We start from the raw sequence: 27,729 nt of genomic DNA, 5'->3' as shown, positions 1-27,729 counted from the left end.
TTTGCCCTGGGCTCATATTCTAGCTTTTTGCTATCATTGGCATGCAGCATTTCACAGATTGCTTATCCAGGTTCTCATCTTTACCTCGGAAGAGATCACTTGGAACCAAAGTGCATTTCATGCTGTTTTTATTCTGAATATTGATTATGACTGTAGGGATACTTTCATTGCCTAGTATGTACATATTCTGCTTGATCTAAAACCTCCTTGCACTGTCTAAAATGGCTGTCCTCATACTGATAAGTGCCACCACAATTTCTTTTCTCTAGGATTCAGGCTGTGAATGGCATCAAGAAGTTGGTGCTACCAGGGATAGCAAGTTAGTAGTAAGAATGGAGAAACTCCCCAGTTTTGCATAAGTACAAAGATCCTTTAGAACAAGGGTCCCCAAACTAAGGCCCGTGGGCTGGATGTGGCCCTCCCTGTCCTAAATGTTAGACTTAGGGTTGACCTAAGTCTGAAATGAAGGCACACAACAACAACCATCCTAATTTTGGACTATTTCATCATAGTCCAGTCTTCCAACAGTCTGAGGGACCATGAGCCAGCCCTCCACTTAAAAGGTTTGAGGGCCCCTGCTTTAGAGAAAGGATGCAAAAAAGGAAAAGGACAATGGATGGAAGCTTACCTATCAATTGGTCTATGAATCCACATTGTGAACTTTAGAGAAGCTATCCAAGGTGCTGAACCTGTTAAGCTTTGCAGACAGCCCCTTTAAGGTCTGGACGAAAACCTGGACATGAGTTGCTATTGCATTGACATGAAAACCATCAGCCAATATTGGAGGGAGTCTACACTGGGGGTCCAATGAGCATTTGACATACTCCAAGGCTTTCAAAGACTTCCTGACTGTAGCTTGGATGGACGAAGAGTGCATCCACACTGTGGAAACAATGCAATTCAGCACTGGCTTAATTGTCATGTCTCAATGTTATGCAATTCTGGAAGGTTTAGTATGGTGAGGCCCCAGCATTCTTTGGCAGAGAAGGCTTAAGATCTTGCAAAACTACAAACCCCATGATTCTATAGCATTGAGCCATGGCAGTTAAAACGGTGTCAAAGTGCATTAATTCTACAGTGTAGACACATTTATTTATTTATTTATTTACAGTATTTAGATTCTGCCCTTCTCACACCGAAGGGGACTCAGGGTGGATCACACTGCACAAGTATAAGGCAAACATTCAATGCCTTAACATAGAACAGAGACAGAGACAAATGCAGGCTCCGAGCTGGCCTCGAACTCATGACCTCTTGGTCAGAGTGATTTGTTGCAGCTGGCCTCTCACCAGCCTGTGCCACAGCACATGCCTGGTTCCTGGAACTCTGTGCCCAAACATTACTATTCACACACACACACAGTTGTGGTACTATTAATACTTCAACAGAAGCATTAATATTGGACGAGCAGAAGAGAACTATAAGGAGGGTTCCAAAAATAAAAGAATCCTGATAAGGATGGAATAATACTGCCTTATAAAATAACTGAAAGTGAATAGAGTGTGTGGAATATCAGCAGCTTCCACACTTTATACTGAAGCACTTTGTTGCAGGTTTACCATCAGGTGCATCTGCACTGTGGAATTAATGCAGTTTGACATCACTTGAACTGCCATGGCTATGGAAATTGTAGTTTTGCAAATCCTTTAGCCTTCTCTGCCAAAGAATACTGGTGCCTCACCAAACTACAGAACCCATGATTCCATAGCACTGAGCCATGGCTGTTCAAGTGATGTCAAACTGCATTAATTCTACAGTGCAGATGCATCTGAGGGCAAACCTACAACAAAGTGCTCCGGTGTAAAGTGTAGATTTCTGATATTTCACATCTTCCATTCACTTCCCCTAGTTTCATAAGTGTTCTCTATTGTTCCACCCTGCACTCCTTGTGTCACTACAGGTTAGGAAATTGTGTATAAAAATCCTTGGCTATGTGGCACAGTGCAAATTTCCAGGTGTGTTGCAAAGGTTCACAACAGAAACGCATGTAAATGTGCAGACTGCAGAATGCAAAAAGGCATTATAGATGTTTCTCAGGAGAGATCGTTCTGTTCCAAACACAGACAAATGGGGACTTTGGATCCGCAACTCTTTTCCATTGACAGTTTATCACAGATACTTGGGACTGCCAGCATTGACTAAATCGTTTTCATGGCTGGGAGAACACAGCGCTGCCACCAAAAGGGATGTTTGAATCCTCCAGTAACTGGGGCACAAACTGGGTGTTTTCTGTCCTTGAATGAACCGGCACTAAATGGACATTAAGGGTGCGATGCATGGGAAACTTTAAGTGTACAAAAGACACACACACACCCCAACCACTCTGTTCCGTCTTTGATTATGCAAGCCCCACGGTGTTGTGATTTTCACTACACAGGGATCGGGCCCTATTGACGACAATGAAATGGGGTTGCTTCACACCAGCCAAGAGATTTGGCTTTGGGATTAGGGGATTCAAATATTGAAAGTGCTTTTTAAAACAAACAGATCAAATTAGCCGGATTAATGTGTGTCAGGGGAGCTATGTGTTCAGCCAGTTTAGGGAAGAGAGAGGAAAGAGACATAGTTTATCTCTCTCCTATTCTGTCCTGGGGTTTTATGTCCAAATTTTTTCCCACATCCAGGCCTTTTAAAGTTATTAATAATAGCCTTGTGTGTATGCATGCATTTACCTTCTATTCACTGCTTTGCCCATCTAACCACCCACTCATTTATCTCTGTCTGAGTGCAGCTTCACTGTAGAATTGAATAAGTTAGATACCATTGTGGCTCAATGCTGTGGAATCATGGGAGTTGTAGTTTCAAAAGGGCTTTAGCCATCTCTGTAAAGAGTGTTGAGGTTTTTTTTTTATCGTGTCAGAAGCAACTTGAGAACATACTGCAAGTCACTTCTGGTGTGAGAGAATTGGCTATCTACAGAGATGTTGCCAAGGGGATGCCCAGATGTGTTACTATCCTGCTGGGAGGCTTCTCTCATGTCCCCAAAAGCTAGAGCTGATAGATGGGAGCTCACCACATCTCGTGGATTCGAACTTCCAACTTTCAGGTCAGCAACCCAACCTTCAGGTCAGCAGTTCAACCAGCACAGGGTGTTAGTGTCCCACCAAACTACAAATCTCATGATTCCGCAGCATTGAGCCATGACAGTTAAAGTGAGAAGGGTGGGATATAAATATTGTAATAAATAAATGACAGTTAAAGTCGCATCAAACTGCACTCAGTGTAGATCAGGCATGGGCAAACTTTGGCCCTCCAGGTGTTTTGGACTTCAACTCCCACTGTTGGAATTCCACTCCCGGCTGTTAGGAATTGTGGGAGTTGAAGTCCAAAACACCTGGAGGGCCAAAGTTTGCCCATGCCTGGTATAGATGTACCCCATGTTCTACTCTTTGTACTGCTAGAAAGTTATGAGTTTGGGAGAAAATTCATATTTGAGGGGGCAATTCTCCTATTTAGCTACATTACCAGGGTGGAAGTGGGTTTTTAAGCATCATTTTCCATGCTAGGTTTCTGAAGGTGCAGATACGCTGTAGAATTGATGCACTTTCACACCATGGCTCAATGCTATGCAATCATGGTAGTTGCAATTTTACAAGGTCTTTAGCCTTCTCTACCAAAGCATGCTGGTGCTTCCTTAGCACTGAGCCGTGGCACTCAGAGTGGTGTCAGACTGCATTAATTCTGTAGTGTAGCTGCACCCTTGGCAGTAGGGAACCCCAGGCTGGATCCGCGAACAGCCTCCCTCTGGCAGGTGAGGGGGCGGCAGTCTGTAGCAGCATCCCATCCCCTCGCAGCAGCGCCCGCGACCAGGCCATCCTCTCCCGGCTGATATGTAGGTCAGGCTGAGCCTCACAGCTGCCGCTGATCCTGTTTATGTGTGTTTGTAGCCTTCTTGTCTCTCCACCGATCTGCAGAGCCCTGCCTCTGATTTGAAACCCCTTCCTCCTGATTCCAGGCAGGAGGGAGTGTAGCTAGTCGGTGCTGATGAGTGGGAGGCATTCTGCACATGCTTTGGAGCATCCTTGTTTGTGATTTGAAAGCCCTTTCTTCTGATTCCAGAAGGGAAGGAGCATGCTGCTGAGGGGAAAGTTACCTGCACATGCTCAGAGGCATTCTTGTATTATCTGGAAGCCCTTTCTTGTGACCCCAGATGGGAGAGGGTGTATCTAGCCAGTACTGCTGAGGGGAAAGCACTCTGCAAATGCTCAGTAGAATCTTGTATGATTTGGATTCCCATCTACCCCTCTATTCTGCCTTGGTCAGACCACACCTGGAATACTGTGTCCAATTCTGGGCACCGCAATTGAAGGGAGATGTTGACAAGCTGGAAAGCGTCCAAAGGAGGGCGACTAAAATGATCAAGGGTCTGGAGAACAAGCCCTATGAGGAGCAGCTTAAAGAACTGGGCATATTTAGCCTGCAGAAGAGAAGGCTGAGAGGAGACATGATAGCCATGTACAAATATGTGAGGGGAAGCCATAGGGAGGAGGGAGCAAGCTTGTTTTCTGCTGCCCTGGAGACTAGGACACGGAACAATGGCTTCAAACTACAGGAAAGGAGATTCCACCTGAACATCAGGAAGAAATTCCTCACTGTGAGGGCTGTTTGGCAGTGGAACTCTCTCCCCCAGAGTGTGGTGGAGGCTCTTTCTTTGGAAGCTTTTAAGCAGATGCTGGATGGCCATCTGTTGGGGGTGCTTTGAATGCGATTTCCTGCTTCTTAGCAGGGGGTTGGACTGGATGGCCCATGAGGTCTCTTCCAACTCTACTATTCTATGATTCTATGATTCCTGACTTCGGATATGGGAAGATGTAGTTAGTCAATGCGTCTGAGTGGAAATTGCTCTGGACATGCTCTGATATGAAACCCCTGCCTCTTTGATTGAGAGGAGAGGGTATGTAGCTAGCTCATACTTCTGAGGGGAAAACATTCTGCACATGCTCAAGGCATTCTTGTCTTTGACTTGAAATTCCTTGACAAATGGGAAGGGAGTGTACCTAGTCAGAGCTGCTGAAAGGTCAGCTCTGCATATTCTCAGAGGCATTCTTGTCTTGTTGAAATCCTTTCCTCTTGGTCCCAGATATGAAGAGAATTTACTTAGTCAGTGTTGCTGAGAGGTTAGTGCTCTGCATTTGCTCAGAGGCATTCTTGTATTGATTTGAAACCCTTTCCTCCTAATCCCAGGTATGAAGGGAGTGCAGCTAGTCAGTGCTGCTGAGAAAACAGTGCTCTGCATATGCTCAGAGGCATTCTCGCCTTGATTTGAGACCCTTTCCTCCTGATCCCAGATGGGAAGGGAGTGTAGCTAGTCAGTGCTGCTGAGAAGACAGTGCTCTGCATATGCTCAGGGGCATTCTTGTCTCTGATACAAAAGCCCTTCCTTCTGATCCCAGGTGAAAGGGAGTGTAGCTAGCTTATGCTCAGAAGCAATCTTGTCTCTTTCGTGGCTCAATGCTATGGAATCATGGAACCTGCATATTCACAAGGCCTTCCACCTTCTCTGTCAAAGTGTGCTGTTGCCTCACCAAACTACAACTCCTAAGATTGCATAGCATTAAAGCCATGTCGGTTTAGGTGATGTCTGACTGCATTAATTCTACAGTCTGGATGCATCTTGGGTGATGAAACTTTCGGGAGGATAGGTGGATGTACAGCAGAAGGATGGATTGTGTTTGGTTCTAGGCTGCTTATGTCCACCGTGTAGTTTGTCCAGCGAAAACGGATGATGACTGTCTATACTTGCATGCGGCCTCCTTCTCGTGACTGGTGATGCTTTCAAAGGCCAACGGGTATAACAAACTGACCCCTCCCTTGCCCCTGCCGACCGATCCCCTTGGTCCTGCCAGCTGCCGTGGGCAGAGATTGTGGTATCTAAGCCCGAGGCAAATTGTCAGATTGCCTGTAATCTGTTTGTACGTTTGTGAGATGGGGAGGGAGAGTACGCGAGGCAGATAAACACTTCCATACCATCCACTGCTCTTGTTGTTATGCCTCAGGCAGTAATAGCATAAATCCAATGGGCTCTGTGTGTGTGTGTGTGTATGCCTTCAAGTTGCCTGTCGATCTGTGCTGACCCCATGCATTTTGTAGGGTTTTCTTAAGTAAGGAATATTTGGAGGTGATTGTTTGTAGCTTGATACATCCCGAGACCCACTTCTCTCCAGAAAAACAGGTTTTATAATTCTAGTTTTTGTGCAAATGTTTGTATCCGAGGAGTAAGATGATGATCCTTTGTGGTACACATCCATCTCTATAGGGAGGCATATGAAATGAGGGCACTGTTCTCCCCAAATAAGAATTCTGATACGCTGTTACATATTTCTTAGATCTCCATATTTCTAGCATTGCAGTGATATACAACTTCAGCTGAGCATCTAAAGAAAAGGGAAAAGCAAAGATGTCAAGGGAATGTAAACAAAGCAAATATTAAAGTTCTAGGTGTAAATTATTGTGAATGCCTCGTTCTTACCAAGGCTAGAATTTGGAGAATTGAAGGATAATTTCATTCAGGACAGAATTCTTAGGAGCCAAGTTTTTATATCTGACCCATAGCTACACCTTTCCCTAAACTTCAAAGATATGTAGTATGTATGCGGATGGGGAGAGAATAAAGTAATTAGAGTGAATCTTTAATGATGTTGTTCTCCAGTATTTATGTCAGATTCTGCTGTCAATCCTCACATTTCAAAATTCAAAGCAATGTTAAAAGTCAGTAATGTAAAATGCAGAGCCCTCGGTGGTGCAGCGGATTAAACCGATGAGCTGCTGAACTTGCTGACCGAAAGGTCAGTGGTTCGAATCCAGGATGTGGGATGAGCTCCCACTGTTAGCCCCAGCTTCTGCCAACCTAGCAGTTAAAAAATATGCAAATGTGAGTAGAGCAAAAGGTACCGCTTGTGCAGGAAGGTAATGGCACTCCATGCAGTCATGCCGGCCACATGACCTTGGAGATGTCTATGGACAACTCCGGCTCTTTGTCTTAGAAATGGAGATGAGCACCAACCCACAGAGTCGGACATGACTGGACTTAACATCAAGAGGAAACCTTTATCTTTACTAATGTTAAATACCCTAGACCATGGCTGTATCTGCACTGTAGAATTAATGCAGTTTAACACCACTTTAACTGCCAAGGCTCAATGCTATAGAATCCTGGGAGTTGCAGTTTCACAAGCTCTTTAGCCTTCTCTGTCTAAGAGAGCTGATTCCTCACTAAACTACAAATACCAGGATTCCGTAGCATTGAGCCATAGTAATGAAAGTGGTGTCAGACTGTATTGATTCTACAGTGTAGATGCATTAATTCTACAGTGTAGATGCACATGTAGCTATCACAGCATTTAATTCGCATCCCAAATGGCTCAACATGGCTTTCAAATTTCATTTGTAAAAAAAATCCTTCAGCACAAAAACACAATGAATGGAAAACTGTAATTCAAAAATCCCTTCCCCAAATCCCCAAAGATCGCACTCAAATATGAAGAAGGCTGCAGGCTTATAAAAATTCACTTGGTGTTTTCCTGAAGTGGAAGGCCTTTCATGTTTTCTGAAAGACTAGAAGCTCCGGCTGAATCAGGCCTCTTGATGCATTTTTGATATTCATAGCTTACCTTTCATTTTGATAGAAAAACCAAAAGCGGCAGCTCGCAACAGAACAAATAAACAATCCAGCCTGCTTCAAACAAACCATAAAATCCATATGGCATCATAAACATGCAGAATGGGGTTCACCTCTATGTGTTTCTTTGGACAGGGGTAGAGAGACGGGGTAGTAGAATAGCAAAGCTCCACTGGATGTGCCTGTTAGCCTCTGAGAACTTTACCCCTTCCAAAAAAGAACGGGGTGGGGGGAATTATGGAAGAATGGAAGCCCATTTCACAGGATTGAAGGCTATAAATATTTATGTGCAGGTAGAAGAATGGGTAAGGAAGCAGCATGGAAAATATATGTATATTGATAGGAGGGGGTAGATGTGATCTTGTGCATACTTGGACAAGTGTGTGTAGAGTTCAGCCCATTTTCACCCCATGACCTATTCCATGTGGACTCCACCACATAAGTCAGCAGCAGACTGGACGTTCTGTCACACCATTTTTGGGAAGGGAATACCAGGGAGCTTGGGGGACATAAAATGCAGTTTGGGGTCTGCATGTGACTCATGAGGCACACTTTACTCACCCCAGAATGTTGTAGTGGTTTGAGTGTTGAATTGAAACTCCAGGAGACCAGAGTTAAAATCCCTATTAGCTATGGAAATCCCTAGCTACTCTTGGGCAGATACATGCCCTTCATCTATCCCAGTCCCCCATGGCGCAATGGGTTAAACCCTTGTGCTGGCAGTACTGCTGACCTGAAGGTTGCATTGCTGAACTGAAGGTTGCTGGTTCAAATCCTGGGAGAGTGTGGATGAGCTCCCTCTGTCAGCTCCAGCTCCATGCGGGGACATGAGAGAAGCCTTCCGCAAGGATCATAACACATCAAAACATCCCCTGGGCAATGTCTTTGCAGACAGACAATTCTCTCACACAAGAAGTGACTTGCAGTTTCTCAAGTCACTCCTGGCACAAAAAAAATTCTATCCCAGTATGGCTGAGGCAGTTCCCAATAATACCCTGTCATCCCAATTTTAAAGGTATTTTTTAAAATGTCCCAATTTCTCTTATCCTCCTCCACTGCCTTACTTTGTCCTCAATGTACTTCAGTTGATGCCAATTGAGTTCAAAATGAAAAATTATCTACTACCATAGGAAGAAAAGAAGAAGGGGCGAAGTCTTGCCTTTTTTCTGTGTACTCAGACAAAACCAAACTGCTCTGTGAGGATTTGCAGTTCATGCTTGAAGAGAAGAGCATGGATTGATGCTTTTTTGCCTGATTGTGTGACAACTCAAGAGCCCAAGATAAACTTCTCCCTTGCTGCTTTAACATTGTTTTTCTAACTCTTCTCACTCTCCAGGCCCTGCTGTTTCTGGCTAGCATCTCAGGCCTCTGCTTTGCCATCAGCCTAGTTCTCATCTGCGTCTACCTGATCCGCTTCTGCTGCTGCAGCAACGAAGACGATGAAGAAACCAAGACACAAAGGGTTTGCTGCATCACTTGGAGCTGCGTGGCGGCAGTTATCGTTTGCTGGTAAATAAAGATTCCTGTTCTCCCAAAGCAGTCAGTCTGAACGTAGCAATGGGGCTTCATACCAGGGTTGAGGGTGTGAAAGAAGTGGGAGAGTCCAGGGGATATTGATCCAGGGACCCTGGCAGCACAACCTGGGCACCTTGGAGGCTGAAAAGATTTCAGGCCAATCAGCTGCTTTGAGGTGGAGAACCTCAAGCCTGTGGACTAAGTATGTCCTTCTTGGGCTTCCCCAGATGTCTGCATGCTTTCTCTATGACACACTTTTTTGCTGTGGAGCTGCAGTAGTGCAATGGATTAAACCCTTGTGCTGGCTGAACTGCTGAGTTAAAGGTTGGGCTGCTGACCTGAGGGTTACTGGTTTGAATCTGCGATACGGGGTGAGCTCCCCTCTGTCAGCTCTAGCTTATGGGGACATGAGAGAAGCCTCCCAGCTAACACATCCAGGCGTTCTCTTGGCAACGTCTCTGTAGATGGCCAATTCTCTCACACCAAAAGTGACTTGCAGTATGTTCTCAAGTTGCTTCTGACACAACAAAAAACCCTTTTTGGCCATTCCCAACTTCTGTTTAGGTCCTTTTTGTACTCTGAAAGATTAAAATGGCTCTTCTAAGGTTTCCATACTGACAATAAGAACTTTAACCTCATATGTCTAAAGGGTTGTCATAAAGGAGAGAGGGTGGAAGTTTGTTCCCTGTTGCCCCAGATAATTGTTTAATAATTTTAAGTTACAGGAAGATGGATTTCAGTAAAATATTCTTGACAGTACAAGCAGTTCAGCAATGAAACTACCATAAATATCTAAAGAGGTGGTGGGTGAGTTGTCTTACTTGCATGAGTTGGACTTAATAGCCTATGGGTTGCCCTCCAACTCTAGGAGTCTATGATTCCATGTATGTTGGTATTTTGAGCTCTACTCTTTTGTTTTTACCTCCATTCACCACCCACCACATACCTTCTACTCTTTCACATATGAAACTGGGAATTGTGTGTCCAAGCAACAACAGTGTGGTAAAGAGAGTTGTCTCAGTTTTGGTCCTGGAAACATCAGGGCCTGGGATGATTTTGAACTTTAGGGTGCATCTGCACTGTCGAAATAATGCAATTCAACACCATTCAGTTGCCATGGCTCAATGCTATAGAATCATGAGAATTGGAGTTTGGTGAGGTACCAGCAGTCTTTGGCAGAGAAAGCTAAAACTACATAGCATTGAGCCATGACAGTTAAAGTGTTATAAAACTGCACAAATTCTACTGTGTAAATGCATCCTAAATGAGAACAATGTAGCTGTGTGCACTCATGTACAGCTAAAACTGTGCCTTCCATGCATCCACTATGGATTTCATTCTAAACTTTAAAGGAGCTATTTTAGGTGCTGAAAACTATTCCTGAAATAGATTTGACATGTGAAGTGGCTCCTTTAACATTCAGATTAAAGCCCAGAGTGATTTTCCTGCCCCATCAGAACACCATCATATGCACATTGCAAGGTATCCACCATTGCTCCTTTAAAAGCCTGCCGCCACCAGCATCTTTCCTATAAAAATGTTAGTTCTCTGAAATATTATTGCTTTCCCTGCTCTTTTTAGGATGCTGACAACTCGCTCCCGAGTCTCACACTAGATGTCCATTCATTCTCCATCATCCCCACCCCCTTTTTCTGTACTGAAACCACAATGAACCTCTTGTTCTGCCAGGAGAATAGGAAATTGTGCCCCATTCTCTCTATCCCATCGCCGCCTCACCAGGCCCCTTTGTCTTTTTGTTATTTCAGGCCCTGTACTCTCTACAAATCCCTTGCCAACTCCACTTGTTTCTGCCACCATTGCCCTCCATCCCTCCACCCTCCTCTGTACACACACGCAAACACACACACCAACTAGTCTCTGGCATAAAGCATTTGAAACACACACTAACATTTTACTGTCTCAGAGAAATCCCCTTCAAACAGGTAGGAACAGCATACCTTCAAGGTTACACAAATTAAGAATACAGTAAACAAGTGTATAGGAATAACATCACTGAACAAAGGTGCAGCTGTAGAAGGACAGTGTTCTGTTCAAATTATGCATCTTCTCACCAGAGTTGATCTCTGTTTTGTGAATTTGCTGCAGAAGCTGGCTGTGCATAGCATTAACTAGATGCTGCTCACACTCCCCAAACACCTGGGTAGCTTTGCACACATTCCGACACATTCACTTTACCTTCAAGTAGGGGGTGAAACATTATACAGACCTCCAGATATTACTGAACTGTCATTTCCAGGGTTCCTGACTACAACTATAAGCTACTGGGAGTTGTAGTTCAACAACCTCTGGGGGGTTACATGATTCTGACATTTGCATTGAACCAGTAAAATTTAAAAAACACCTAACAGTGGCATCGGATGACTTCCATGTTAATGAATGTGTGAATCTGTTCTGGGGTTTAGTCCAGACATTAAAGGAGGTTTGTGAGGTGCTAAATTTTACCACCCAAATAGGTCTGGCAGTATATAGCTCTTGTGAAATTCAGACCAAAAAACTGTAACAATCACAATCCCACTGACAGTGTTGCACCAAAAATAAATAAATATAGGTGCATAGCTTTGTGGAAAAATAAAATAAAGGACTGTCCACCTGAAAAGTGGTAAAAAGGTACGATTGCCGGCTGCACCAGTATTGAATTCAGCACTGCATGTAGCCGTTATTTACAGTGAATGAAGGAGGAAGCAGAAGACAAATCCCCATGGCTCTCCGTTTAATAGTGCATCTCTACAATCTATCATTCTCAAGGCTAACCCAATATATTTTGCTGTCCAAGACAAAGGACGAGACAGTAGGCTTTCTAATTCTACTTATAGAAGCTGACTACTGGTAGATGAATCTTTTTCAGCTGAATTTTATTTCAGCACTGCTGAATGAACAGCATGTTTTACGACATCCAAGGGCAGCAAACTGGTTTAGTGGGTACAAGGCAGTGGTATGGCACACGGTTCTTCCCGACGTCTTGCCACCCCTCGCAGCCCTCGGCATCCACTGCTTGGCAGGGCCCACCCTGGTTATTTTCATCACAAAGATGCCCTCTCCCCCACCATTACATGTTGTAGAGCACTCTTTTCTGCCTTCCGTATGCTGTATTCATTCATTTACTGTGCAACAGCTTGTTCTGCCCTAGTTTCCAAAGCAACGGTGTTCTAGTAAACTGATCATAACAGCTTCCTTTTTGGAAAGCTTAAGGATGTCTTAACAGAATGTTTAAGCTCCAAATGGATCTGGTTGTACTTATTATAGATAAGCAACAGCTCAAACACGTTCAGCAGCATTTACTAACAAGACACTAGCAGATGGAAGGAAAGTAATGCGCTGTTATTTTTGTGTCCACATTTGCACATTTATGTGGATATACAGCAAAAGTCAAGATGCATCCATTCCCCACTCAGATATTTAACTCTTGAAGGTCATGAGAAGGAGACTAAAGCCTGTATAGTACACATATATGCAAACACAATTACATTAAAAGAATTTGTATTATTAACCAGCATCACAAAGATAATATGTAAGAGACATAGAGTATCCAGGAGCCCCTGGTGGCACAGCGGATTAAACCACTGAGCAGCTGATCTTGCTGACCAAAAGGTCAACAGTTCAAATCCGGGGAGCGGGGTGAGCTCTCGCTATTAGCGCCAGCTTCTGCCAACCTAGCAGTTTGAAAACGGCAAATGTGAGTAGATCAATAGTTACCGCTCTGGTGGGAAGGTAACAGTGCTCCATGCAGTCATACCAGCCACATGACCTTGGAGGTGTCTACAGGCAACACCGGCTCTTTGGTTTAGAAATGGAGATGAGCACCAACCCCCAGAATCTGACACGACTAGACTTAATGTCAGAGAAAAACCTTGACCTTTACCTGGGCCAGTTAAGAGAAAATAGGAACTGCCCAGATAATTTGGGGAAAGGGGCAAAATGGTGGCATTTCCTTCTTAAATATGAATCTCCTCCTGAAATTTCATTCTGAAAATGTCTAGCATCTTGAGATATTGAGAATCATTCACTCCTAAAAGTCATATTCATATTTGCTGTTTGCATTGCCTTGTTAACTTTGCTTGCCAATTTAATTTGAATGCCTAAACCAGGCATGGACAAACTTCAACCCTCTAGGTGTTTTGGACTTCAACACTCACAATTCCTAACTGTTATATTTCTAAATGTTCTAATGAAGTTTATGTTACTGCAATGCTAGAAACTGGAAGAATGAAGGAAAATTTGGCCGGGAATTTAATCTGGGGTACAGTGCACTCCTTCTTTCCCTGTAAGACATACATCCTTGGTCTGATGTGGAAAATGTGCAGCTGAATTTCAGGGTGAGAAAGATGGAAAACTAGTCTCTGGATATTAATCTCCAGTGTCCCATCAAAAGTTGGAACTTGGAGCCTCTATACTTCCAGTTCACCTGCTGCCACCTTTCTTTGATTTATAAAGCCATTTGCTTCCCCCCAAAAAACCAAGATGAAGTCATCTGTAAGCTTCTAGGTGTTTTGGACTTCAACTCCCACAACTCCTAACAGCCTCAGGTCCTTTCCTTCTATAATCATAAGTCCTGCCACCTAGATCTCCTCTTTTAATCTAATTTTCTCCAGCCTATGTAACTCCACTTTTGTCCAGTGAATCTAAAAAACTCTGAATTAAAATTCTGTGGTTTTGTGCACCTCAAATTTCTCTTGTAAAATGCCTGTCTGTTTCAGTCTCCAATTTGCACCAGCTGTCCTGATTTGGCAGGGACGATCCCAATTAATCCTCTATCTTCATAATTTTCAACTGCTTAAATAATATCCTAGTTTCTCTGTGTTGCACCCTAGCACAGAGACACCCTTTCACCCAGCACCACACCAGAATCCTGTTATCCAGTAATAAAATGTTTATTGAAGCAAGTATATAAAAAGGGGAAAAGGGCAAATCCAAAAGAGACAGTCAAGATATAAAATGTAATGCCAAAATAAGCTAGAGTTCAGTAGCAGTAATCAAAAAATGCCAGGGTAAACCTCAAAACCCAGGAATTCAAAAATACTGAAGTAATCCAAGGTATTTCCATGAACGTGATCATAGGAACCTTTCCAAGGTAAATTCTCCAAAGGTACATAAGCATAGACAGGAACATGAAGCAAGAATCTCGACAATACAGGAACCAGAAACTTGGAAACATGAACAGGTGACCAATCCCCATTAGCTACGTTGTGTCCTCTGAGAAACTTGAAGCCAAACCACTTAATTTAAGCCCGTCCAGGCACCCATGACATCATGCCTAACACACCTGGACTTCAAGATCTTGTTTCAAACTCGCTGGGAATATCTAGTTTGTCTGCTTTTCATGCCCTGTGTTCTCAAGTCTAATTTACATTTCCTTGAAACCTCCTCATATTCCCAAAGCCTTTTCTCAAGGAAACTGGTGCTTTCAGTTTCCCCGGTTTCCAACCATCAGCCTCATCTTTCTGCAATCCCCCCTGAACACTCACAGACACCTCATTTTGTAACCCATCATCCCCCTCATCTGAACATTCAGAAACACTTGCCAGACTACAACACTTTGTATGTTTTCTTCCTCATTCTCAGCTTACTTCAATTGGTGCAAACAGAATTCAATGTGCAAAAGTCATTTACACTCAGTTAACTTGGGAGCTAAGAAAGAAGTGGAAGAACACTTGCTCTTCCCTTAGGCTCAGGCAAAAGCAAACTGCTGCAGCCTCTCCTAGCTTGTCTGTTCTTTCTGCCACTTCTTCTGCTTTCTAGGTTCTTCCTTTCTTGACCACAATCTGATGTTGCTTGGCTACATACAGTTTAGTTTTCATTTGTAAAATTGAGAGTATGAGGTTCACCAAGGACCTTTGTAAGGACTGTATTTCCTAAATGGTCTTGTAACCAATCTTCGTTATCTTGAACACAGAGGGGCATAATATCCTGGGGTCCTGAATGTTTATACTGCCACATCACCACCTTTATTTCCCAAATTTACCAGCAGATGCCGTGACTTTCTGTGGTTTGGAAGGGTACTAAAACATTCCCTTTCACCACAGGATAGATACCACAGAGACCACACAATCAATATTGTAATGATTTCAGTGGGATGTATTATGGTCTCTAATTCTGTAGGGGTGCTTGGAAGGCTTCAAAAGGATGCGTGAAAGGGCCTTACGCAGCTTCTGGACCACATGTTCCCCATGTCCCACTGTATTATGTTAACAATATAGTCCTGCTTGTAAAAATAATTTCTGTAAAACTAGATAGGCTATATTTCTTTTGAAAGGTTTTCTTCCTTTTTTAACAAAGCCTTTAATTAAACAGACATGGGGTCAGGTACTTTTAAGTTCAGAGCGTGTTGAGTACAAATGAGATCAACAGATGTTCCCGATGATGCCTGGATATTTTTCCTCTCAAAAATAAACTTCAAGGAGGCTGGCTGATACAGAGAGATGATCTGTTCATTCTGTAGATCCAAACACAATTTGAACTTGCACGTTGACAATGAGGCCTATTGTGGGCCCGCAGGCTCTTTCAGCCATGTCTCTTAGAATAGTCCCCATGATAAATCAATGTGAGTCCCAATTAATATTTCCCCCCCTATGCACCATCAGAAGCAGCTTGCAATGACTTCACAGGCGATGCTGGACCTACACCTCTCAGATCATACGCTGCTGCTATTTCTCTCTGCCTTTGCTGCGTGAACCATTTTTCCTTTGGTAAAATGTTAGCAAGCATAGGATTAGATATGTAAAAAGGCAATTGATAGTATGTACTGAACAAGCATTGTTGGACTAGATCTAAAATATGACACCGACCGCATATATACGCAGATTGTGGGTGGACACTGTGGATCGACTTGGAAAGATGACTAACTTTTTATCAAAGGGACACCTCCCCTTCCAGTACCAGTAGTCTGAGATCTTAATGAAGGCAATAGGAGAGGGGTTTTTTGGAATTCTCAAAAATGATTGCCATTGGCTCTGAAATTATTTCTGTTGGTTCTTTTAATACCCTTGGATGGAATTCATCTAGCCCTGGAGATTTGAATTCATTTAGATTAGCCAGGCATTCCTGTATTGCCTCTTTACCTATTCTGTGCTGTGTTTCCCCTACTGCTAATGTGTCAAACCTAAGGCCCACGGATCAAATCTGGCATGCCATGTTATTTTGTCTGGCTCTCCAGATTTTGTGTGGTTCGCCAGATGCTGGACTACAACTCCTGTATTCCTCATTGTTACACATCATAACTAGAACTGATGGGAGTTGTGATAGAGTGACATATGGAAGGCTCGAGCTTGTTCTGTTTAGTCAGGATAGTAGGGCTTGAATTTAGGAACATGGTTTGTGGATATGATGTCTGATGTTAAAATGTCATTTAACCTTTCCCCAACCTCAGAGCCACATGTGCTGTTGGGTTGTAATTCCCATTATCCCCAGTCCATATGGTGGATAATTGAAAGTGATGTGAGCCGTTCAATAACATCTGGGAACCCAAGTTGAGTAAAAACTAAAGAGCACTGACCATTATGTAAAAAGAATTAGAGTTGGATTCAATGGTCCTTTGAAGCCAACCATAAGGCTGCTGTGGCTCCTGATGTATCATCTGCTCCATTATCCCCAAATTGATCCCCGTTACCTTTTTGGGAGAAGACTGAGGCAAAGAAGGTGTTGAGCAGTTCTGCATTTTCTCTGTCCCTTGTTAGCATTTCGCAATCACCTGTACAATTTCCTTGTCCTAACTTTTGCTATGGACATAATATCCCCAAAAGCCCTTTTTATTGTTCTTAACCTCCCTAGTAAGCCTGAGCTCATTGTGCACTTTGGCTTTCCTAACTTTTTCTTAACTTATACATGCTGGCTGTTGGTTTGAATTCCTCTTTGGCAATTTCTTCCTTTCCTCATTTCTTGTATATGTCCCTTTTGAATCTTAATAAGTCTAAGACTTACTATCTCTTTCATTCTGCCATCATTATACTTCCCCAAAAGGTGCACCAGACTGAAAAAAATAATTCAGTAGGAAACGACAGAAGAGTCAAAGGAGGAGGGTCTCCAATGCATCGCCTAACCTACCGTTGTCCCCTTTTCCGATCTTCCAGGATCCGATCCCTCTCTTCAAAAATGCCCCCACTTTCCCTTGCTTCATATATCCTCTCCCCTCTTGCAAAGAAACACCCCACCCCTGTCCCAATTTGACAAGGGTCGCATCGGGGTCCATTCCCAGCCACTTTGGGAACCAGCCCAGCAACCACAAAAAATAAAAGAGAGAGAGAAGGCTCCCATTCACGCCAAGACTGTAGCCATTCATGGCAGAAAACAATGGCTGCTCTGTTGCTTGGCCCCAGTCGGGGTAGCTTGGGGGCTGAGGGGGGGGGGGGAAGGAGTGCTTAAAGAGACCCTGCCCCACAGCGTAAACCATTCCAAATCCCCCAACAGCCAAGGGAGCCCAACAATGGAGGCGGGATCGGCCCATGGTGCGAGGCACAAAAGCCATTGCTAAGGGGTTGCTAAGGGCAGGCTTCGGACTCCTCGCTAGGCTTCTGCTTGGCATGCAGGCCACCCCATTGATGCGAATGGCGCTTTGTGGTCCACACCTTTGTGGCCAGGGACGTCCTGGGCCTGTTCGCCTCCTGAATGACAGTCCAGGGTTCAGGGTTCAAGGGAGGGCGAGGCTGGGGGCGTTTGTTATGAGGTTGCCAGACACAATACATGGCCGGACCCAGAAGTCTTTGTTCAACAGTTGGATGGAAGGGAAGATTTTAGCAGGTGTAGCTTTTCCCATCAGGTTAGGAAGAACGATAAAAGCCAAAAAGCTTCCCTTAATGGCAGTATCAAAATACAGTAGAGTCTCACATATCCAAGCTAAATGGGCTGGCAGAACCTTGGATGAGCGAATATCTTGGATAATAAGGAGGGATTAAGGAAAGGCCTATTAGGTTATGATTTTACAAATTAAGCACTAAAACATCATGTTATACAACAAATTTGATAGAAAAAGTAGTTCAACACGCAGTAATATTATGTTGTAATTACTGTATTTACAAATTTAGCACCAAAATATCACGATGTATTGAAAACATTGACTACAAAAAATGCATTGGATAATCCAGAACCTTGGATAAGCGAGTCTTGGATAAGTGAGACTCTACTGTATATATATTGTATTTTTTGCAGGGGAGGTGATACACTGGATTTAGGAGTTCAAAATAGGACTGCCATGTTAGTCTGGAATACTAGTGTGCAAAGGGATTTTGTAGCACCTTTGAGAGTAACTTGACAAGAAGTTGGATTTATAAGCCTTTGTAGGCATGCAGGCATGGGCAAACTTCAACCCTCCAGGTGTTTTGGACTTCAACTCCCACAATTCTTAAAAATTGGTGGGGAAAAGGAAAGGGCCTGAGGCTGTTAGGAATCATGGGAGTTGAAGTCCAAAACACCTGGAGGGCCAAAATTTGCCCGTGCCTGAACTAGAGGCTGGGGTGAGTTGAAAGGTTATCTCAGGACATCTAAATGTGACAATGTACCAACACAACCCAGAATGGGATCCTCAAAGCAAAAGATATGTTAGATCCCCCCTCCAAATCCAAATCCATTTACACATAAATACTTATTTTAATTAAAATTTAGGCTAGCATTAAACTTGAGTCTTCCAAGTATGTTGTTCGGCACTATAATCCTGTTCTATTGGGCTGTTGATCTATGGTGCAGATTTTGAACTATTGATCCCAGACTCGCCAGCCAGTTTGGGGGGATCAGAGTCCAAAAATGATTTTTTCCAAGTTCATTGGGAAGAAGCAGAATCTCATTGTAAGCAGCATCCTCATTGTAAGCAGCATCCTAAAATCAGGACAGTAAACAATGAACAAAAAACAGGGGAAATGCAGACAAGAAATAATCAGGGCCAGCTAATTACCTTCCCAGACAGGAAGCAGCCAAGCTTTGAAGCTGCAAGGATATACAAAGCTAATCAAGGCGGCCAGTTGCAACATTACACTTGCCTCAAACAGACAAAAGTTATTTCTCCCACCCTGAACATTCCACAGATATATAAACCCCACTTGCCTAGTTTCCAACAGACCTCACAACCTCTGAGAATGCTTGCCATAGATGTAGGTGAAATGTCAGGAGAGAATGCTTCTGGAACATGGCCATACAGCCTGGAAAACTCACAGCAACCCAGTGATTCCGTTCATGAAAGCCTTTGACTACACCGCATCCTTTTTTTGTTTTTTGCTTCCAAACCTCAGAACATTTGATTTAGAGTCATCAGCAGGCAGCTAAAGACAAATTAAAGTTCTTGGAAGTTCTTCTCTTCTCTATGTGGAGGCATTCATCCTGGTGCACCCCCTGCCTCCAAAGCGAAGTGACTGAATTGGCTCTCCCACATCAGGATTTATGAACCTTATACAATGGCATTTATAACCCAGGTCTTGACCTTGTCCTTGACGTGATTCAGCCATCCACGGTTCTCAGGGTGGCAAATTCTGTGTCCAATGCCAAATTCTTCATTTGCATGAAATATAGGGACTAGAGTTCACAGGAGTTGTAATCTGACATGTCTCAAAGGCATGGGTTTGAGAAAGACTGGTTTAGGGCTATAAAAATAATGACCCAGTCTTAAAAACAGGCTAAAGCCAGCGATGTTGACAGAACAATTAGACTCACGTGATCCAAATTACTGGCTCTAATCATAGCATTTTGTACCAGCTGAAATTTGCCTTGAGAACAATACTAAATCCCTTTTGTTAGAAGATTACTTGGTAGATCCATGCCGCCTCATATAGAGCTGATGTTCATTGCATGTTAAATAGCAATAAAGGCCACAGGATAACTGTGGGACAGAAATACAATATTCTCTGCTAGCTCCTTTATTGTTAAGAAAGTCACTACTCTATTCTTACCGGAACCTTTTCATTTCTATTTGATGGATCAGTACAGGATCTTTACTACATGTAGTTGCTACATTTATAACCTGTTCTAACTAGACTATTACCGCATTCTTTCAAGATAATTGTTGCTGTCTTATAATAAGGCCATTAATAGTTCAATTATTGCTATTCAATTGCCCGGTATTTTTGAATTGCCACTAGGCCTCCTGCTCACATTTAAGAATCACCAGTTCTTTACACAGGAGCATTACTACTACTCTACTGCTACAAGGCTACTATTAAGCCCCTGCTGATGAAGCATTTAATCTGTATTCTGGTAGTACACTGTTATTGCATTATAATTGAGTTGCTATCAGGACATCTCCTGGTTTCCATCATTATGCTCTAATTTCTAGAAAGTCACAAAGGATTTTACTTCTTGGTTACTAGATCCCTGTTGTTCCTATTTATTACCATGCAATTAATTAGCACATTAGTATCTTAGTATCAGTGTGATTGTATGTACGTGCCTGCAAATCACCTGTTAATTTACATTTTATACACTTTTTAAAAGGCAAGGAATGCTTGCAGTGGATTTGGCAGTACGTTTCTCTGAAATATAGCCTATTGCACCTGGTATTCATTGACAGTCTCCCATCCAAGTACTAACCAGGCCTGACACTGCTTAGTTTCTATAAACAGACAGGATCTTGTGCTGGGTTGTTGTGAGTTTTCTGGGCTGCATGACCATGTTCCAGAAGCATTCTCTCCTGAAGTTTCACCCGGATCTATGGCAGGCATCCTCAGAGGTTATGAGGTCTGCTTGTTGCAATTGGCCACCTTGATTAACACTGAATGGCCTTTCAGCTTTAAAGCCTGGCTGCTTTGAAGACAGGCCAAAGCAGGCCATACAGCCAGGAAAACTCACAGCAACCCAGTGATTCTGGCCATGAAAGCCTTCGACAACACATTTGACATCTCTACAGGATCAAGTGCCTTTAGGACATTTAAACCTTACTAGTTTCTATATCTGATAGTATACTGCCTGTTCTTATTTGCTAGAATAATGTTAGATGTTCAAAATACTCATCTTTGCTTATTAAACCGACCTTCCTGGACATTTGTGAGGGACATATTTATTCTAGAGATTTATTTTTATACTTTTACACCAGTTAATTTAGCCTAGCCTTTTATAAATAATCTTAGGGATTATAGTTCAGGGATTATACAAATAATAATAACAACAAGAAACCAAAATAAAACAGGATAGGGCTCTTGTGCCTTTTAACAGTTTTGTAAAAGAAGGAATTTCAGCAGATTTATCTCAAGAAAGCCACATCTGTTTTGCAGCCTTTCTTTGGGATAACTATTGAAGTACAACTGCCCTATCTTAATTTCCCTGTTTATATAGTGAGGGCACCAGAGCCTTTCCTGCCATTTAGCAGGATGAAGTGACCCATTTTGAGTTGCATTTTGAGTTTGGGGTGGGTCATTCCCCCCCAAACCCCTTCAGGATGTTATGCTGGTCACCAAGGTTTCTTTGTGCCAAGTTTGGTCCAGATCCATCATCATCTGGGTCCAGATCCTTTGTTGGCTGGCTTCAGGGGTCTGGATAAGGGTGAACTACAACCCCTAGATCCAAGTTCAATCTCCCCCAAACCCCACCTGTATGCACAGTGAGCCATGTTGGGTCTGTGTGCAAAGTTTGGTCCAGATCCATCGTCAGCTGGGTTCAGTGCTCACAGGAAAAGGGTGAACTACAACTTCCATCCTGTTGAGTCAGTCCCCCAACCTGCTCCAGTAGGTTCAATTGCTGATCAATTCCTCTCTGCTGTGTGCCATAGGAAAGGTAGGAAAGGGTTAAGGAGGAGGCAGCGGGCAGCATCATGCAAATTCCACACCAATGGAGAGAGAAAGGAACACTGGGAGGTGTCTTTGGTGGAAGAAACACATATAATCTGGGATGAAATTGTCTCTGAAGGAACCTTCACTTGGTTGGTGGCCAGTATGATGTTTGTGAAGGACATTGGCAGGGCTCTTGAGCATGTTCATGGCGCTCGCTATAACCTGAAATGTAATTGGAGGGAGTGCTTTTGGTGGCTGCTGAGCACTGCGGGTTATAGTTGTTTGTGGAGGCAGGAGGCTATCTGTGTAAGTGGACACCTCCACCACATACACATTTTCACTTTTACTATGTGTATAGATTGATAGATTACAGCTAGAAATGTCCTGTCCTGTTTTTCATGTAGCTACTTGAACTGGGGCTCTATTTCTGGCACCAAAATGTTTTAGGGTAGCACTAATAATTCCCATAGATGGACCTATACATTGACTATTATTTAGACATAACAATGAACTAGAATTGTTGCAAATTCTGGCTTATGAGTGATGAACTTATTCATGCCACCTAATCATCCCTGTTTGGCTCTTCCCATCAGAGGAATGGCTGTATTAATCAGAAATAAGGAAGCAAAAGCTTCCTAGGATGTCCAAACCCGATCCTTCCGGCTCATTTAATCACTCCATTGTAGAAATATATGTATGGGATGTGGCAAAGTGCATGGGTGCATTGCTTATACAGTAGAGTCTCACTTATCCAAGCTAAACGAGCCGGCAGAAGCTTGGATAAGCGAATATCTTGTATCATAAGGAGGGATTAAGGAAAAGCCTATTAAACATCAAATTAGGTTATGATTTTACAAATTAAGCACCAAAACATCATGTTATACAACAAATTTGACAGAAAAAGTAGTTCAATACGCAGTAATGTTATGTTGTAATTTACGGATATTTACGGATTTAGCACCAAAATATCATGCTATATTGAAAACATTGACTACAAAAATGGCTTGGATTATCCAGAAGCCTGGATAAGCGAGGCTTGGATAAGTGAGACTCTACTGTACATAAAAAAAGACAAGATTCTTACAGAATTCTTGTAATTTGCAACCATTGCAAATTGATAGTAACCAGAGAGCAACGACTGAAGACTAATGGAATAACTGATTTGGGATGATCTCCGAGTGGGATGTAAATCAGCTGAATAATTTATTTTGGAGAGGAGGTGATTTGCATGAGAAATTAATTGGCTGTCTTCTGTAAAATTTTAATATATCTATTAATTATTCGTAAATGTGGATCTACAGATATAAAGCCGTGTGCATGTGTTTAATACAGAACTGAGTCCTATGGACACCTACCCACAGATATTTAGCAACACTCTTGACTATGTAATGTAGGCATGGGCAAACTTTGGCCCTCCAGGTGTTTTGGACTTCAACTCCCACCATTCCTAACAGCCTCAGGCCCCTTCCTTTTCCCCCTCAGCCGCTTAAGCGGCTGAGGGGGAAAAGGAAGGGGCCTGAGGCTGTTAGGAATGGTGGGAGTTGAAGTCCAAAACACCTGGAAGGCCAAAGTTTGCCCATACCTGCTCTATATTGAGCATGTTCTCATGTTGTTGAGACAAAAAGAAACCAGCTAAAAAGTCAGTGATTCTACTGTGGATTCTAGTCTGAACTTTTAGAAAGTTATCTAAGGTGCTGAATCATATTCCCAAAATGGATTCAGTGCCTTGGATCAGTCTTTTGCAGCTTAGGTTGATTCACAAACCCTTCTAACATACAAGACACTAGCCACCTCTGAAAGCAAAAATGTTCCTCCATCCTTGTGCTACGTAGATGGGTAACCTATGCGATCCCTTTGCTCTTTGGTGTGCATTAAAAGGCATGGATGGTTAAGAACTATTTTTAGCATGAGGACCTTTATTCATCTAGCCCAGGGAAGAATAACCCTTCCAGCTGAATGGACAAGGAGGGTTCAAGCAGCCAGATGCCACCCATTTCCAGTGCAGAAATCAGCCTGGAGCAGCAAATGGCCATTGACTCATCAGAGGAAAGATATTGGTTCGAACTCAAGTGTCAAGACTCCTTGGTTATTTGAAACAGAAGAGTGTTGGGGTGAATTAAAAGAAGTCAGGATTGGGAGCCAGAAGGCATTTTCAGTCAAGTAGAGCTGGAAAAAGAGAATAAGGCACCAATTGGAACTAAGGATCATAGAAATGTCAGCATTTCCTCAGTGTCTTTTGCAAACCCCTCTTCTAAAGGCAGAATTACCTATCTGCCAGAGCCACAACTAACAGATGCTAACCAAACAGGAATCCCCGGTTGCGCAGCGGGTTAAACCACTGAGCTGCTGAACTTGCTGACCGAAAGGTCAGCAGTTCGAATCCAGGGAGTGGGGTGGGCTCCCTCTGTTAGCCTCAGCTTCTGCCAACCTAGCAGTTTGAAAACATGCAAATGTGAGTAGATCAATAGGTACCACTCCAGTGGGAAGGTAACAGCGCTCCATGTAGTCATGCTGGCCACATTGTTTTGGAGGTGTCTATGAACAACGCAGGCTCTTCAGCTTAGAAATGGAGATGAGCACCAACTCCCAGAGCCCGACATGACTACACTTAATGACAGGGGGAAATCTTTACTTTTACCTTTTAACCAAACTGTAATGTAGTATATAATGTCTAAATTATAGGTGGGAAAATTTAGAGTCTTCAGCTATTCTGGCCCTCACATTCCCAAGGCCCTCACTAGCATCGTTAACAGTAAGAGATTTTGAGACTTGCAGTTTAACAGTATGTTGAACTCTACAAAGCTACTGCTCTGATCTAGAAATAGAAAAATCTCCTTCCTCTGGAAGTGGAAAAGGAGGGAAATCAAGACATTATTGATTTTTTTTAAAGTTTGGTTTTCTTTTCCATTTCTGCAGATGAAGTAAAGATGTGGCAAGATGTTAGTTCTGAGGAATAAGAGATATGACTCAGATTTTTCCCCGTGACCTGAAAAATCTTAAGGTGCTGAACTGCTGGGCTTACGGTGCTGTAGTGCTGCCAATAGGCAGAATGAAAAAGATGCCTCAGGTGACAGATTCTAAGGAATGGAGGCAATATGTAGAAAGCTGTCTGTACCACAGACCTGCCTGTGTGCCATGTCCCACTGATCTGACCTGATACCTTTAGTTACAGTGGGTTACCTGAAATGTAGTAAGAGTCAGGAGCCCCCAATGGTGCAGTGGGTTAAACCGTTGAACTGCTGAACTTGCTAACCAAAAGGTTGACAGTTCGAATCTGGGGAGAGGGGTGAGCTCCTGCTGTTAGCCTCAGCTTCTGCCAACCTAGCAGTTCGAAAACATGCCAATGTGAGTAGATCAGTAGGTACTGCTCCACCGGCAAGGTAACGACGCTCCATGCAATCATGGAGGTGTCTATGGATAATGTTTGTCTTCAGCTTAGGAATGGAGATGAGCACCAACCCCTCAGAATAGGACACAACTAGACTTAATGTCAGGGGAAAGCCTTTACCTTTACCTTGGTACATGGCACGGGGAAGGAAGCCATCTTATCCTTCACCTCATATCACAAAATGACTTAGATGTGAGAAATAGTAGAACTGCAGAAGAAGACAAAGATGTGGTTTCTATCTTCCCTCTTGCTGGTCTTCAAACAAAGCAAGAATTCCAAACAAAAACTGAAGCTTTTGGCCACAGTGGGCAAAAAATCGAGAGGGACTTATGGGTCGGAGTAGCATGGGAACCAAGATTTCTGACTTCTTTTGGTGGAGGGGGTCTTTGGAGGGGGCTGGGATGGGAGCCAGGACCCCACCACTACTACCACTAGGCCTGTTATCCCCTGAGTCTGGGAACTGACTCTCATCTAAAGAAAAAAGCTTGATTATCATGAGAATGTCGCTGCCTCTCTCCCGCCCCTGAGAAGCTATGAAAAGAGGAGGAGGAGGAGGAGGGAGGTGGTTGTCATAGAAATGAGATTTAGGAAGAAAGAGAAGAGAGAGGGTCTGGTGGGACTGAAAGAAGCAGGGGCGGAGGTGGGGGGCAAAGACCTGTGAGAGTCGGGTGGGCCTGTGAATGGGGAGAGAGAATGGGAAGGGGGTGCATGGATGTGTGAATGGAGGGGCTGATGTGTGAAGGAAGAACAGGTGGGTCTCTGAAAGCAGCCGGGCTCCCGGGTTTGAGGGATCGCTCAGGTCAGGCTCTCTTGGGGAACATTCCAGCACAGACATCTCTTACAGATGTGCTGCCAACTACCATAGGAGCCCGGGGCAATGTGAAGTTCACAGCCCAGTAGCTAATCTTGACCATGTGCCTTGGAGTTCACCAGGGATGGAAATGGAAGACTGAGAAATCTGGAATTTTGAGTTACAACTGTGTGCTTGCTTGACTGGATTCAATGGATGGCTAGTTCTCAAAGTCTGGCTGAGCCAGGACCAACCCCAAGCATTTTGAAGCTGGAGGGGGAATAGCAAACTGCCTTCTTCTTCTGACACAAATCAATGTGTGCAGTGCTCAAAGCTAAGCAAATTATTTTGACACGTAAGATGGGAAAGAAAACTTACAAGCACCTCTTTTTGTCTTTAGAACTAAAAATGAAACAATACATTAAACATCTAGGAATTATCTGCCTTTTTGTAAGACCCCAAATTTACTGCCTGAGAGGGTTATACTATGTAATGGTCAAGCCAGCCATGACTGGAGTGATTTTTCCTCACCAAGAATTAAACTACACCATCCATCAACAGTGTTGTATGTAGTTATATACCTTTTCCCACTTAGCCTAGAGTAAGTCCATCAGCACCTCCTGTCTGGATCAGGGTCATAATATGTGGGTGTGGGACATTTTAATTTTTACTACATTGTCTATTGCTGCTGTGTGCCTTCAAGTTGGTTCCAAGCTATGGTAACCCTAAGGCAAACCTATCACAGGGTTTTGTTGGAAAGATTTTTCGGAAGAGTTTTGCAATTGCTTTTCTCTGGGATTGAAAGACTGTATGACCTGTCCAAGGTCACTCATAGGTTTCATACCCATAGGTTTCATATCACAGCAGGGATTTGCATCCAATGCTCAGATCGCTTCATCATACCTGCCATTATCTCCCCCAGAACTGGGTAGAATGTTGTTGCAAATTAGTATTTTTCCTCATTTTTTTTTACCTCTTGACTTATTTTTTTCATGTCAGGAGCGACTTGAGAAACTGCAAGTCGCTTCTGGTGTGAGAGAGTTGACCATGTGCAAGGACGTTGCCCTGGGAATGCCCAGATGTTCGATGTTTTTACCACCCTTGTGGGAGGCTTCTCTCATGTCCCCGCATGATGAGCTGGAGCTGACAGAGGGAGCTCATCCACACTCTCCCCGGATTCGAATTGGCAACCTTCAGGTCAGCAACCCAACTTTCAAGTCAGCAGTCCATTGGCACAAGGCTTTAACCCATTGTGCTACCAGGAGCTCCTACCTCTTGACTAAAAAGTCAAAAACACAACAAGCAGAGATTATGGCACAAAAATGTGCTTCCACACACAATGGCCAGTCCTCAAGACCAAATGTCTGACTTTATGTTTCTTCCTCTGCATGAAGAAAACCTCTTGGAAGAATTCAAAAGCTCACCATGTTTGTGACATTTCAGTGATCTAAAAAAGGTATTTCTCTACCCTGAATTTTACCTCTTGGCACTTTTGGGAAGATTTACCCTGGGATGAGCAACTCCACCAAGGTTTTTCCCCACACATTTTCAACCAGAACTAGGGATCATCCTTATAGCTATAATTGTTATGTTGAAGAGGCAGTTTCATAAAATGTTTGTCATACTGCCAAAATAACAAGCAGGACCAGCTGAAATTCCATTCTACACAACCTTTAATAGTACAGGAGCCCTCTTCATTTTTCTCTCGGCAACCTTAACG

General features: G+C 43.3%; 1 protein-coding gene and 1 long non-coding RNA gene across 3 annotated transcripts in view; one reads left to right on the top strand and one right to left on the bottom strand.

The window, feature by feature from the left end:
- The window catches only part of ttyh1 (tweety family member 1), a 71,670-nt gene that overhangs the window by 7,810 nt on the left and 36,131 nt on the right, over positions 1-27,729 (top strand). For both annotated transcript variants that reach the window (XM_062957356.1, XM_062957357.1), the window contains exon 2: positions 8,955-9,127. In XM_062957356.1, coding sequence (XP_062813426.1) covers positions 8,955-9,127 — 173 coding nt within the window. The remainder of the gene's footprint in view (positions 1-8,954; positions 9,128-27,729) is intronic.
- On the bottom strand, positions 112-17,346 carry LOC134292427 (uncharacterized). Its single transcript, XR_009999666.1, has 2 exons — positions 17,192-17,346; positions 112-6,374 (listed from the first exon to the last, which is right to left on the bottom strand). It is a non-coding gene; the product is annotated as an uncharacterized LOC134292427 (long non-coding RNA).

This window comes from Anolis carolinensis, chromosome 6 (assembly GCF_035594765.1).
Source record: "Anolis carolinensis isolate JA03-04 chromosome 6, rAnoCar3.1.pri, whole genome shotgun sequence".
Taxonomy (NCBI): Eukaryota; Metazoa; Chordata; class Lepidosauria; order Squamata; family Dactyloidae; genus Anolis; species Anolis carolinensis.
The sequence above is the reverse complement of the archived record's forward strand: the minus strand, read 5'-3'. Positions and strand labels throughout refer to the sequence as shown.